We start from the raw sequence: 15,706 nt of genomic DNA, 5'->3' as shown, positions 1-15,706 counted from the left end.
TGTGTGTGTGTGTGTGTGTGTGTGTGTGTTGAGGTCAGGCTTGTCTTTGGGGTGAAGTTACACTTTCAATCCTCCTTGGAGCATCTCTGAGGCAGTGCATTAGTTAACCTGTTGCTGCTGGAAGCATTTCACAGCCATCACACCTACATTTCTGCTTGACCTTTCCATTTATTTTGCAATATAAAGACCTGAGCCTGATTTCATTTGTTTTTAAATATGTGCATTTAAAGAGGATTTTAAAAAGGTCATGCAGAAAACTGACCCTGGTGCATAAAAGGTTTACATGTTTCCACAAACAATGTTTGTGCCAATGTTAAATGTAGTGTGCTGTTGCATCACACCTCTGTAAAACCAAGTGAGTTAGTTTTTTTTCTGCTTCTGCTGTTTCCAGTAACGTGATTATTCATTATAATATAGTGCATTTTAACTATCCACTTTGCTTGAGTGTTTGGCGGGCAGGGTTTGATCTCCTTTTAGAACAACCCAAATGACCCGTAGCTCAACTCCAACCCACCATATAATCCATCCAGATCAATTTTCATTCTGCCAGTTTGAACAGAGGATGAAGCCGCCATGTACACTGCAGCAGAAGACCAAATAATATCAATCCAGCTTGTCTAGACAGTGATATCTCTGCTCCATATGAAATCCTAATTCAGACCACTCAATAATATTACAGCTTAGTGAGGAGCGCTTCATGAAATATGTCTCATTCATTTTCTTCACACAGTTTTTTTTGTCCTCACATTGTGGGGATTTGTTAAGTCTTTGATCACCATGCTGTAGAAACACATCCCTTATTTAAATCAAGTCCGTCTCACAGTTACCTGTGGCTTGCACAAGCATCTTCAACATTTATGTCCAGACAATATTTCTGCTCTTCAGTCTGAGTGTTAATGAATTGAGACTGACTCGAGGAGCTCACGTCTGATTTGTGGGCTTATCTAGAATATGGCAGGCCGAACAAGACACCGACAGGATTATCAGACAATGCACGGTGTGTCTGGTTGTCTCCGGGGGCCCTGGTCGAGCACATAACCATTTAGATTAACATTAAACATTATAAACAAGTGTGGATTTGATTTGCCTGTGACAGGCGTGTGAATGTGTGTGTGTGCACGCCGTTCCCACCTGGCATCCCCGTCATCCCGCCACCTCTTTGCCCCCCTGAGTGGCTTGACCGGCGCATCAGCATGTCTCAGACCTGTCAGTCACCGTGACAAGGCGGGGCAAAATGTCTTGAGCAAGATCCCGACGCCAGCTCCTCCTCCTACTCTCTGCGCAACCGCTTACCACGGTGATTGACACTAATGAAAAACTGGGACAGCGTTTTTTTTTCAAGCGCTTGTGCCAAGAATCTGGAATGAGGCGACGAGACAGAGAGCGAAACCGATCGCTGGGACGTGATTAATAAGAAAACATTTTAAAATATTCCCCATGCCAAATAAATGGTGATAAAGCGTGGAGCATTGAGTAACATCTGACATGTTTTAGCGGCTGTACTACAATCAGTTTGAATTAGATCAAGGAGCAGCCATCCTAAGAGAGACACAGGAGAACTAATGTGGTTGGCGCTCATCTGATTACCAACGCTCTGCTCTCTAACACTTCATCACAAGTTAGGATCACAAGTCAGGACACTTTGGTTCATGTTGTTGTCATAGTTGGGAAACAAGTCAGTGAGGAGAGGAGAGAGCGGGGGAGTTGACAAGCTGCACTGTGTGTTTCCATGTATGTTTGTGTGTGTGTTTTGTTTTTCTACAATTTGTATCTTCAGTTCTCCCGATCTGTTTTTTCTGAAGCCATTAAAAAAACACATTCATTATTCAAAGTAGTCGAGTGAACTGCAGTGTCCTCTAAGTAAACAAAATAAGACAAACATTAATAAGCTAATTAATTTGTGCGCAACAACTAAAGTTGTTTTTAACTGCAGTAGTTTGAGCTCCAGTTAAGAAAAAGTAAAATTCACAATATCTTGCAGCTTTGTTGCATTCCATTAAAGCTGCTGTCAGTTTAGAAACTGGAAGTTACTGGACTCTTCTCAGTGTCAGTTGAGGGACCATGAGTCCATAAGTTTTGAATAATATCATGAGAATAAAACAGCTGATTTGTTTCTTCTATATTTACTTGGGTCTGCCCAGGTGCTACTACGATGTTGCGTTGATTTAAATGTTGCTGCTGCAATGAATTGTAATTTCTGTCCCTAAAGGATGTGGTTTCCAATGCTAAAGAAGATCAGACGAACTGAACAAGAATCATGAAGTGGAATTTACTGCAGGAATGTTGTAGTCTGAATTGGTTTTCTGTGGAAGCCCACTGCAGCCACAAGGAATACAGTATATATGACAGTGATTGTTGATGAGGACAACTCTTGATGCTCACCATGCTAAAGTTGAATGTATCACCCGCTTGTCACTTTAATGCTAATCTGACATTTTTGCTTTTATATCAAATCCAAGAAGGTAGAAATAAGAAAAGTAGACAAGTTAGTTTGTGTATGAAAGCATGGGCATTAAGTGCTTTTGTGTGTGTGTGTGTGTGTGTGTGTGTGTGTGTGTGTGTGTGTGTGTGTGTGTGTGTGTGTGTGTGTGTGTGTGTGTGTGTGTGTGTGTGTGTGTGTATTCTGTCTGCCGGTCAGCCTCACTCCGTGGAGTGATGCGACATGTCACACGGCTGAGCACTCGCGGGACACGCGTTACCCTTGACAGCGGTCAGAGGAGAGCAATTTCATCATGTCATCCTTTCACCTGGCTGTCACACACACACACACACACACACAACACATGACAGCACATTAATGCTCACACCTATTAAGAGTTTATTTCATGGTTTCACACTAAACATGCGGATATGGTCACACAAACTGTATAAATAACCTGTGTGTGTGTGTGTGTGTGTGTGTGTGTGTGTGTGTGTGTGTGTGTGTGTGTGTGTGTGTGTGTGTGTGTGTGTGTGTCTGTGTGTGTCTGTGTCTGTGTCTGTGTGTGTGTGTCAGACAGGGGGAGACAGATTGCCAGCCTATCATACACCCATACACTTGCACAAATCTATCTTGTCGGAGCTCCGCAGCACGCCTGTGATTCTCTCGTCTCCCCGTTTCTGTCTCTCTTTCTTTCTTTCTCTCTCTCTCTCTCTCTCTCTCTCTCTCTCTCTCTCTCTCTCTCTCTCTCTCTCTCTCTCTCTCTCTCCATGAAGCAAATCCAATACACTGTAACATTATCCGGGCCTTGCCTTGCTATTTGGATTCTCTCCCCAAGCCAAAAAGGCACACACAGGGCCAAATTGATTTTCCTGTTGCGCTAGATTTGTGACAGTCGAGCAGAAATCACATTGCTCAACTGCCAACCTCCCCCTCCTCTTCCTCCACCTCGTATGCACACACACGCACACACACACACACACACACAAAAACAGGCTCTCGTCGCACACACACACCCCTCCCTCCTCCCAGTGTCTCTGAAGCAATTCAGAGAGTCCTCAGAATATTTTTCTCCTTCCATGAGACATTGGGGACGAGGCAAGCCGAAATTCATCTCTTATCTGGATGGATGCGAGGCGGAATGGGAGCGCCGGCGTTCGAGCTTCCATCACTGACGACTAGCTGTGGAGGAGAGAGGCAAAGTCATCCAGTCAAAGTGCAGAACAGAAGGCCCCGAAAAAGCTGAGGCTCAGTTAGCGTCGCCCCAAATGCAGCAGCCACAGAATCCATCAGATGCACTGATTTGCATGTGTTTCCAAAACTCTGCGTTTCCTGAATATTTCTTCACGCAGATAAAGCTGTGTTTGCTTTTTGCTTTTGAGTGTGAACATGGGCTTGTTTGACAAGTTGTCTCCAGGTTGACAACCTGTCAGTATGGCGTCACTTCCTCTCAGCCTTAGCGTGGCTGTCACAAGAAGACAAATCCATTACCGGGCTGTACCTGATACTAGATCACACTTCATGCAAACAGAGCACGGAGACTCGGTTGTCATCAGCCTGGATCACTGTTGCTGATGGGATGGAGCTGATATGGTGCAGATTTACCTGCTTCTGTGTGAAGGGGAAACTACCAGATATCAGAAAATAAGATTTCAGTGTCAACAAAGTCTACAACAACAGAATGTGCTGCTCTTCTGACTCTTTTCTGTTCCAAAAGGAGTTGAAGTTCAACCATAGAGTTGTTTGTTGCTGCAGAATGACCCAAAGATGTTTAGTTGAGTTGAGCTCTTGTAACTATGGAGACCTTATAGCCATTTAGTGTGCATTGTATAGAAGCGTTTGCATTTGTTTCTCCATTGATTTTCTTTACATCAGTCACCTGCACATACTCCTATCTTTCGAGTTATTGTACAGAAAAAAAAAAAACGATGTCAAGCATCAAGAAGACTATTTTGATGCTGTTATCGCTGAGGGGATTGTACAGCCTTGACTTACAACTTTTTCAATGAAGCTTTGTTTTGTTAAAAAAATACCTTTTTTAAATACATAGAAAATATGTAGTAACGTAATGTCTTAGTCACCATTACGATATCATTGATCTAGACCAAAAGCCTTAATGCATAAGCTGTGATTCAATTCAGAGGCTGCATCCTTCAGGGGACGTGAATGAGGCGGATTTCTTTGGCCGAGTACGCCGCGAAGGCTGAACTAAAATTATTTCTGCGCTCTGCGTCAACAGATCGTCCTGCCCTTATGGCTGTTGCATAGCAACAGAGCTGCAGTTGGACATGACGAGCAAGTTTTGATGCCCCTTGGTTTTTTAACGTGCACGTTAGCTCGATTGAGTTGAAGCATGATACTCAAGCATTGGACGTCTAGTCCCTTTCCGGCACTGAAGCACAATGAATCCTGGGATAGGTTGGGCAAGGAAGGGTCCACTTGTTGGAGCCTTCGTTTCTCTGGGATGGAGGGACACATTTGTCGGCTGCATTTGAAGGAGCATTTTAAATGTCTAGTCACACCACTGTGATGCAGTCTGTCTTCAAATGCAGCTTCTCGAAGGATGCAGCCCCAGAATTGAGATACAGCGATAGCAAGGAAACAAAATTTGAATTAAGTCCTTTTTTCAGGTCTGGTCGGTGTTTGTGCATTTTTTATTCTGTGTGTGTGTGTGTGTGTGTGTGTGTGTGTGTGTGTGTGTGTGTGTGTGTGTGTGTGTGTGTGTGTGTGTGTGTGTTTTGTCTGCTAATTGACTCAGAGCACATCTACACTCCTCCACATTGCGGCCTCCTCTGTCTGCTACAGACAACACAAATACTAAAATGTTCTCCTCTATTTTTCCCTCTCTTGTTCTCCACCAAGATCCTCTGTGGTCCAGTTAACAGCGCTCGTCCGCCTGCCCTCCCTCCTTTCCTTCCCCTCTCCGCCTCTTCGCCCTCTCTCTCGTCCCTGTTCTATATCTCTCCTCACCCCGTCTGAGTTTTTATTTTCTTCTAAAGAGGTGATTGGAGCTTGCGGGCGAGCGCTCTGGAGAGTTTAAGCTGTTTATCTGTGCTTCGCTTCAAGTGCTTGCAGGGCCCAGAAAAGGACAGAGAGGTCAGGGCGAGTGGAGGAGGGAGAGGGGAAGGACATTAGGATAGAGGGTGGGAGACAGAGAGAGAGAGGGCCAGACTTGTCCAGTTTGTTCACTCAGGGGTCCATCCCTATGAATCTCCTCCATCCCGATTTATATCCGCTCTTGTCCTTAACATTGTCCGCCAGCCATGCCTGTGGTTTGCACTCAGTTTATCATTTTAAGAAACACATTTCTATCTTTAATTATGTTAATGAAAACCACAGAAAGAAAAAAAACACTGATAATTTTTCCACATTGAGGTTAAAGGTCAAGCATATTCGCCTGGAAGGAACTGGAGCGATGACCTCAGATCAGGCTTGCATGCGCAGAGATGGCCATTTTTAAAAACTGTCAGTAAATGACTTCCCCAATGAGAGAGAAATAACAAATTTTCAAGCTGCAACGTCGGGCCGGAAAAGACGCCACAGGGTTGCTCATCCAAAACTTATATTTTTCCTCTGTTAGTGGTGAAAGTTATCACAAGAAAGCAGCGGAAGAGGGTGGGGGAGTTGGGTTTTTATGCCAGTGTGTGGAGCCGGGCGAGTTTTCTAGTCACACCACTCCCTGAGAGGCTGCGTGGTGGGAACGCTGCCTCTGGCTGTCCTTGTCCCTCTCTCTTTCTTCTCATTATTTTTATCGTGCTCGCTTTCTCTTATGTTCCCTCTTGTGTCTCACGTTCCCTCGTCCCCACCCTTTTCCTCCCCATCTCTGTTTGCCTCTGCTGCTTTCTTCGCTCACAGCGTTGCTGTGGTACAGGCCTCCCACTGAGGAACAAGGCAGAATTTTCCATCCACATTTCTGCCTCTGTTCCTCCCTCTTATTTCCTCACATCTCTCCTCCAGCTCCCTTACTCCACTTTTGTCCTCCTTTTTTTTTTGTCTTCATCCCCATCCACGCATCAAACCCCCCCACCAGCACCACCACAACTCTTTCCCCACCTCCCACATGCCTCTGTCTCTCCTCCTACTGATGCCTCCTCGTGTTCGAAGTGAAGCAGCAAAATGTCCTCCCCACAGGCATTATATTCACAAAGCACACCGACGGCCAAAACAGTAGAAAAAAAACTGCGCCTGCTTGCTGTGTTAGCCGTTTAGAGAAATCCCATTCTAACTCTGTCCGACTGGAAAACCCTAACTGGAGCACAGTGTACAATTATTTTCTCTCCCCAACACCTATTTCTTTGCTTTCTCTCACTCACTCCATCGCTTTCTCTCCCCCGCAACCTGCTCGCTGTTTTTTAGCTTAAGCTGCAGTTTTGCTTTACTTACAGTTGCTACTCAGCGTTGGAAGTAATGAGGATCTTGGGAGGGCGCTTGTTTTGCGAGCCACTGCAGGCCTGCACTTGTCCCCTATAGGGAGAGTTAACTGGCATTAGCCCCCGGCTTGGAGAGGCATTGACTCGCACCCATAGAGATCTAAACCACCATTATTGGAGCCTGCTGTTTATCTGCCTCTTTCCCCTAAAGACGCGGCAAGTAGGGGATATTACTTTGGTGTGTGTGTGTGTGTGCGTGTGTGTGTGTTGTTGGGTGGTGCAGGTGTGAGTGCAGCCTTAGGGTTGTATTAAGACATGGTGCTGAAGCAGCCCTTTCTCTGTATTCTACACCAGTCTATTAGTGCTCACCACTGTTACCTCACTTTAGCAAAAATGGCCCCCGCTGCTCCAGGGGGTCTGTGTTTATGAGAAACAGTGAAGGTGTGTGTGTGTGTGTGTGTGTGTGTGTGTGTGTGTGTGTGTGTGTGTGTGTGTGTATTGCTGGGTGTCTGTGTATAGGCTACATTCTGTATAGCTGCACACCCTCTCTAGCATTCACACACATTTCTGCTAATGCACACCCACACCTTCCTTTCATCAGCAATTATAAAAGTCTTTTCATTGACTGTCTGGTTGACTTTTCTTCATCAACATTATACACACACACACACACATAGTAGCTCCTAAGCTTAATATTACCAGGGCCCTGAAACAAAACAGAAATATGGCCACAAGTACTCTCCCTCAGCTTTGAACTTCCCCGGCATTTGCGTTTGAAACGCTGATGAAAAAAAGCTTCAAAGACCACACTCCCTCGCTTCAAAGGAGACTCAGGGTTGCCTCAACAGTCCTTGTGGAAGGGAAAATTAAAATGTGTATTGGGTTTTTAGCATGAGCATTATCTCAGAAAAACGCAATGAACTCCCATTACTTCTGGCCCGTTGCTGCCTTGTATCATGAAGAAAGAGCAGAAAATGGATGTGCTCACTAAGTGCCTTTTATACAAAGAGGAAATTACAGTTATTTGACTTTTCAGCAGCTTCCCAAAGAGCATCCTCGCTCCAGATATCTGCCTGTTCATTCTGTATGCCTTCATGCAGCAAGTCCTGTCCTTCTAAAGCTCTGTCAGCATGATCAAAACATGCAGTCTGTTCATGTAATGGTCTTTGACTGATCAGTGTTAAGGACAAACATTTGTACAGGTGCAAACATCTTAGTGCAAAAAATGGAAAACACACTCCTTTTCTGCTATTTAGCTAAGATGGTGACTATTGAGGGTGAGAAGTCTCCATCGTTTTACAGTCACATTTAGCATCTGGGTATCTCCAGTGCTCCGAATGTTGCCATTCTTTATAGCAGGTGTAAGTCTGGATTTATTCAAATTCAGACACAAGAAAAAAATACTGAATGAGTTCGAAAAAAAGCACTTTGCTTCTTAAATGCTCTGAAACCGTTGCTCCCATTGCACTAAAGTGAGTACACGTGGATGTGGATGTGTCATTGTCATTAGTGTGTATTTGTGTATGTGTATATTTACACGTGTGTGTTCCGCTGGGCACTCTGGGAAGTGTGAATTGCAAACAGTGGATAAAGATGCCGGCTGAGGGACTGCAAGCTATTACAATGCCTCTGATTGCCGCATGTGCTAATTGTGTTGTAGAGCACCTATGGGAACACCGGCACTGTAAGGATTACACACACAGATTTAAACACCGAACAAGTACACACATGAAAACACACACCGTTAAAAATAATAAAAATAATTATAACTTGAAAAAACATAACATAATCACAGATATTTAAACACCTGTTACACTGTACAAAACCATATACTTGAAAAATATTCATATCTTCACACAAAAAGTTACATAGAGTGCAATTGCGCTAGAAAATGCATCAACACAAATATTGAACTGTGGACATATGCACATGAGTAAAAAGAGGACAGCCTGAATGGAAGAAGCTTTTCCATTCCATGTATTTGTTTTTCATTTGCATTCATTACTATTTTGTTTCTATGGACAGGCAAAGATATACAGTCAGCTCCTGCTGACATTTAGCTCCCTTCTCTCTCTCCCTGCTCTCTCTCTCTCTCTCTCTCAGCAGCTTGTGGAGAATAACTGTATGTCAAAGATTCAGTGTATGAATTATTAATGGTACAGATTAAACGTGCCAGGACTCACTGTGGAGCCTGTTTGTTTTATTTGGACGTAATTATTTAATGGCACCTTGTTAAAAATGATAGTGCGGAGAGGAAAACGAGAGGAGAGGAGAGGAGAGGCTTTGTTTGGAAAAGTAATTGTTAGTGGAGTTATTACGATGTGCTCCAAGCTTCACTCATTCAGTGCAGAAAGAGAAGGAATGAGGGATGAGGCCTTGTCTGACTCAACTATACAACTTCTTTCCTCTCCTTTTTTGTCCTCTCTTTCTCTCTCTCGCTCTTTCTCTGTCTCTCTTTCGATCTCTCTGTCTCTCTCTCTCGCTCTCTCTCTCTCTTTCACACTCACACACACACACACACACATATATATACACACACTCGTATGTCTTTGCATTAATCTCACATTTTACATGGCTCTGTGAAAAGAGTAGTGGAGCATAGAGGGCACTGTTCCCTATTTATACCTTCACAGTTGCACGCACTCGCTCACATACACACACATACAGTACAAGCTGCTGTCACCACCATTCTGCCATCCAAACAAACACAGTCTGACAGCATAGCTGGTGCCTGGCATGCATCCTTGCACACACACACACACACACACACACACACACACACACACACACACACACACACACACACACACACACACAGACCAGCCTTTAGTGTGGGGTTGACTTTCATAGTGTGAGGGTTCAGTAAACTCCTGCTAGCATGCTTCATTCTCACTACCCATCCACCCATCTAAACCCGCGTTGCAGCTAAATCTGTCCCTACGGCAACATGTGGCTATGACCCTCGCCAAGAGGCTTCAGGCTTCAACAGTCAGACACCTCCGCTCCTACCACACAAACGGCACAGTGGAGTGTTTATATGTACACTTTAGCAGAAACGTGCACATACATGAGAGTGTAGCTCATAAGGGGCAGGACTTCCCTACATACGGCTGCACACATACAGTACAGACATACCATTGGTGGAAAGTGATTCAAACACTAGAGTTCAACATAGGTTTGTGGGATTCATTCTTTACTTAAGTATTTCCATATTATTTTTCCCACCATGTCTTATGTGTTCCGTTGTGTGCTTGAGTGTTTATTTACACTTGTTTGTGCAATTAGTTATACTTAGTGTGTGTGTGTGTGTGTGTGTGTGTGTGTGTGTGTGTGTGTGTGTGTGTGTGTGTGTATGTGTGTGTGTAGGCGGCCGGGTGGATGGAAATGTTGTTTATGCAGTTTTATGCAAAGCAATTATGTTGACTTAATTGGGTTTGTTTTTGTGGAGAGTGTGCCACCCCCAGTCATGTATTACTGCTATCATGGAGTGACACATCACAGACACACACATGCAGACTCACTCCTTGAAACACCACTTTCTACTGCATGATTGAATAATGTGAAGTGTTTGCCTTGTTTGTGAATTAGTGAATTTATATTCACTGTAGCAACAAAACTGTGTTACTACAGCTGCACTTCATAACGAATCATCCTAAGCCGACGGTTACTTTTGGCACATATTCCTATCTCTAGGACGGCAAATCATGTGAAAACATGTACTGACAGTCATCAGTGAGCATGTACAGTTACATAACGTCAACATTTCTCGCATGTTCGGTCAGGTTGCTTGTCACATACATTATGTGTAAGCACTGAATCATCCATCTCATCCACAGAAACCAGTGCAGTTTAAAAACAACAAACCAGTTTTCCTCCTCCTCTCCCCCTCCACATCGTCCCATGTCTGAATTAGAAGATAAAAGGTTAATTTGCCATCTCTCTCCTTCCTCTGGGCCAAATCAATCCACCATAGTCTCCGTCTGCCATTGTCCTAATCAGACCCTAAACTCGCTATTGGATTCCAATGGAACAGGCACAGCCCAAAGACCCACACAACCGTCTAATCAATAATCCTCAAATGGGGGTGGGTCTCTATAGGGGATCGCTCTGGTTTTAATGCTTACACAAGGAAGAGGCGCAGGCTCCAATGACTTGATACAGCATGTCCTCTGGAAGTGCATTTGTCATTTAGTTAATAGCAGATCGCAAACAACTTCATGTGTAGTGATTGTTCTACGTTCTTCTTGGTTCTGTATCTGGCATCCAACTTTCTAACCCGATCGCTTGACACTGAAGAAACACGAACTCAGACTTCAGCTATATACTGATTCCTCATTGTTTTTCTTTCGTCAATCAAAAAGGCAGAAGATTTTTGAAGCAGGTAACTTTTGTGCCATTGAAAGTAAATCAGACAGAGAGACAAAAGTGATCTCTCAAGGCTCGATTGTTTCAACAGTTCCTGCAGTTTCATTCAATTTTCAGGCAAGGCAGATAGGCAGCAATTATAAATCAATTTTCTATTGATCGCTTTCGAAGCAAATCCAGCTCTTGTAACGTGACAGCTTTTATTACATAGACAGTATTGTACCATTGTAACTCTAAAATGTGCCATGTGGATGTTTGAGTCTTCATGTAGTGATTCCATGTTATTCTGCAGGTTCCAACGTGGCCCTGCAGAGCTCTGGAAACGGACCAGATGGAGCCCACCCACCAATCACCCGCTCACCTATGGCTCAGGAGAGAGGTATGTGTTTATGTACAGAAACTGGTGTTGGACCTTGATTTTTGTTTTCGTGAAATTTAGTGGTTGGTTCAGAAGACCCATTGAAAATTGTGGTTCATTCAAGAATGTGTTCTTTCAATTTGAGAGCAGGACTTCACGTTCAGATTTTGTAAGGCTATCACTCAAATAGCCCCTCCTTGTGCTTAGATTTGCTCTACATGTGCTTTAATTGTGCACTTGCACTCAGCAATTGTTTTGGACAGATTTTCTGCCGCTTCCACTCTTCTCTTCAAGCTCAAGCTGCTTTTGTGCATATGCCTGTTCTTTTTGTGCAACAAGTCTGTCAAAATTCCCCAACCAATAGAATACCAGGAATTGTGTTGAAAAATGAAATTGTTTCCGCCCCTGTAGTGAATGCATTACCTTTAAGAGTCCCGTCATACTTTCCCATCTGCACGGGTCCAGGAAAGCAATGCAAACAACAAAATATCTGATTCAACCGCAGTTTGAGCAAAGGTAAGCACAGGCAGGGGCTGTTTGAGTGCGAGCGCAGGATTTTGAGTGAGAGCATTACAAACTCTGAACCTGAAATCAAAAAGTCCTGCCCTCAAAATGAAAGACCATGCTCTTCACTAAAGATAGAAAAATAAAATAAATGCATGCACTGTGTGTAACATAAATATTCTCCATAGGAAATCCAGATTCCGCATCATATTCAGTTTAAAAAAGGATATATACAAATCAAACTTGTCCAAAACACTCTGTTCCTTTACATTCTATCAAAGTGAGACATGCATGAAGATTAAAAAAATGCAAATAAAGCATGAAACATTGGTAGAGACGTGTAAACAATATGACATGACTGGCTTAGTGCTGTTGTTTGTATGAATCCACTGTTCCAAAAAATACGTTTTTAAATACACTTTTTGTATCGCTCTGCTTTCTTGACAGCCCCACTGTGCATTTAAACTTTTAAAAAACACACAGGATCAAGCGATAGTACTTTAGGCTGAGCAGGTGCACAAACAAACAGGCACATGTACAAGGGCTAAAATGTTCCAGTAAACATTAAGTCAACTTATCCTGGACTCTGTTCAAGCCAGAATGCAAACACACAAACCACATGTGTTTGACATGTGGGAAATTGGTTTCAGCACTTACGGCCACTTCTCGACAATCAACTAAAAATAGCTACAAAAAATCTGCATCTACACAACAGTGCAAACAAAAAAAAACCCCAGATGGACTCGTATGTAACCTTAATGGAACGAGTGCGATGCTCCCTCTCTATCACCCACCAAAGAGCAGTTAAGTCAGACAGAGACAGAGGGAGTGGACGGATGAAGACAAAGAGGGAGAGCCATGCGCTGTAAAAGGTTATTTCCCAACATGATGAAATCAAGCTGGAGATTTAATGCAGCTCTCTAATGCCTGTAAACCTCCAGCCCTCCCCAGCCCGGTCCAGGAAAGCACAGTGCCGGTTAACAGAGCTGGCTGTTGTTTTTTGCTGTTTTCCAAGCTTGGATTAAGTCGAACCCCCCCAACCACCCGCCCGGCTCCTGAACACACACGTTCCACTTTGCTCAAGTGGCGTCCTCCCTAAGAGCCTCGCTCCACTCTTCATTTCCATAAATCCGCTGAATGTCCCTTTTTTCCCCCCACTTTCTCTCACGCGTGCTTTGCCGGCTGCCTGTTGTTGTTGTCGTCCAGTTGAGAGCTCCTTTCGCTGTTTGAGAAAGAGAGAAAGGTTTATGTGTGTGCGAGTGTGTCTGTGAGTGTGTGGAGAGGGAATGAAGCAGAGAGAGAGAGAGAGAGAGAAATCCTTGAATGTGTTATTTGCTTTTAGCACTGTCTGCAAAATGTTCCTCTCCCCATCCATTTTCCAGGCAATTTAAAGTGCGGTATTACACACTGTATTTTTTTTCTCCTCCTCTCCCAGAATCCCCTTACCCTAATGGAAGCAAAACATTACAATAATGTCCTCGCTCCTTAAACCCAACACTCGCAGCCTAAGCACTTTCAGGCCCCAATCGCTCTTTCCCTCCGTTGCACTGTCTTTCCCTCCCACGCACACTTTCTGTCTTGGCCTCTGTCTCTTTCCCACACACAGACACACACACACACACACACACACACACACACACACACACACACACACACACACACACACACACACACACACACACACACACACACAGAGCTTTTATATTTCTCCCTCTCTGTTATCTACCCCCCACAAAGAAGCATAAATATGTACATGTATGCATTTATAAACACACAAGCATATGGTGAACACTCACATGAGATTGTTTATCTCCTTCCTCCCCCCTCACATTTTTTCATGCCCTTTTAGCAGAAACAAGGAATTACACTCGTTTCAACTCGCATCTTCCAACCCGGTTGTTTCCCTAAACGCCAAACTCACTGAGGAGTCTGTGCACGCTCACTCAACAAAGACAAGTATAGAAACTTACACATGGCAGTTGTCATACAATGGCCATCCGGCAACCTCTCCGTATTCGTGGCGGACTGGGAGCACCTTTCTGTGGGATTTAAAAAACGAACAGGGCAGCTTAAAAGGGCGAAGCCCAAGCGAGGATGGCTCCAAATGTCAATTTGAATGGTGGAGGCAAGTTTGGGCCTCAGAGGCTGTGACACATCTATTGACTGAATAGCTCAGAATAACATAGTAGCCGTGGTCAAATCACAGGCACATTCTTTGGAGAGTCGAATGTGTCTGCTTTTAAATCAAGCGGACACGTTCCTTAGCATTAGCAGGTAGACACACACATACACTTGGTTTTTGCAGCAACATACACTTTTCAGGGCAGATGCACACCTGTGCTTTTGCCAGTGATAAAGCTCACTACATCTCTTTGTGTGGGATTATTTCTGCTCAAAAATCATTTTACATGCTAATATACCTGCTCCATGTTATGTTACTCATGGGTTTGTATCTCTGAATAATAGGAGCCAGCGCTAAGAAGAAATATCAGAGCTTTTGCAAGGAAGGGTCTCTTTACTGTAGGAAATAGAATATATACCCTAATGTGATATCCTGGTCTGTTGAGCCACAGAATGATCACACATTCATGACATCCATCACTGATTTCACTGAGTGAGGACGTTGTTTTTTCTGTCTATCTGTGCATTTCAGGATTTATGTCCAACATGCAGAGGAACCAGGCCGGCTCCCAGTTTGCTTCTCCTCAGTCTGGACCCTCTATGTCCCCGCACCCTTCACCTGGGGGCCCATTGTATCCTGGAATGGTTCCCTACTCCCAGAGCGGCCCCACAGGCCATTACGGACCTCAAGGATCACAGTATGGACATCAAGGTTGGAGCCTTTTTTCATAAATGAGCTTTTAAAATACATTGTAGATTGTTTTGATTGGCTGGATTACACTTTCTAAAGGTTTCTGGAAGCCTGGCAGATTGATTAATCAAAAAGCTCAAGCACAAAGGTCACCTGTACGTCTCTGATAGGCCAGTGGCTCTATTTCCTTATGTTAAAGGTCAGGGCACAAGAAAAGGTAACACAGCAAAATTCATCTGCATGTCTTTGCAAAATATTACAGATAATGTGCAGGTTTGGTGATGCAGGGACTACTCTACTCTGCTGCTGCACTGGCAAGTTTAGAGCCAACAAGACAGGTACATGATAGTTCATGATAGTTCTACAAGCTGAAACTTTTAGCACTGAGGCAACAAGACAATAGATCTGCTGTTGAATCGAAAACACATATTTTTTCCATTGACTTCTGTCTCATAACTGACTGCAAAACATTCCCTTTTTCAAACTAGTTAATACAGGGTTGTTTGATGCTTCTAATAAGATACAATAGGTGCCACCACATTGAACTCCGTGGCAACAAATGTGCTTGTCGAAGTTTTGAGATAATGCTTTGTATTGTGTTTGCTGAAAGGTTAGCTGAGAGCAATATGATTTCCACATATGAAATAAAATTCAAAAGCATTTAGAAAAAGAGTATTTTATCCATAATTTTTGCTAAATGAAAAGTTCTTCGTCCTTCGGATTTTCGCTGGCCCCAATAGTAATTCTGAAAGATGAGCTCCAGTTGCAGCAACACAATTTACGGCACCACAGCAAACATTGAGACATGTGCATGTAGGTGCATTTTATAACTATAACCTTTGAATGCTTCAACCAACTTTGGGGATAATGGAGGTCGC

The 15,706-nt window shown here is 43.7% G+C and overlaps 1 protein-coding gene across 1 annotated transcript in view; it reads left to right on the top strand.

Annotated features, from left to right (window-relative positions):
* The window catches only part of LOC118116366 (AT-rich interactive domain-containing protein 1B), a 176,153-nt gene that overhangs the window by 122,428 nt on the left and 38,019 nt on the right, over positions 1–15,706 (top strand). The window contains exons 7-8 of the mRNA XM_035168042.2: positions 11,447–11,533; positions 14,670–14,849. Coding sequence (XP_035023933.2) covers positions 11,447–11,533; positions 14,670–14,849 — 267 coding nt within the window. The remainder of the gene's footprint in view (positions 1–11,446; positions 11,534–14,669; positions 14,850–15,706) is intronic.

This window comes from Hippoglossus stenolepis, chromosome 10 (assembly GCF_022539355.2).
Source record: "Hippoglossus stenolepis isolate QCI-W04-F060 chromosome 10, HSTE1.2, whole genome shotgun sequence".
Lineage (NCBI taxonomy): Eukaryota > Metazoa > Chordata > Actinopteri > Pleuronectiformes > Pleuronectidae > Hippoglossus > Hippoglossus stenolepis.
This window is presented reverse-complemented; position numbering and strand designations above follow the sequence as displayed.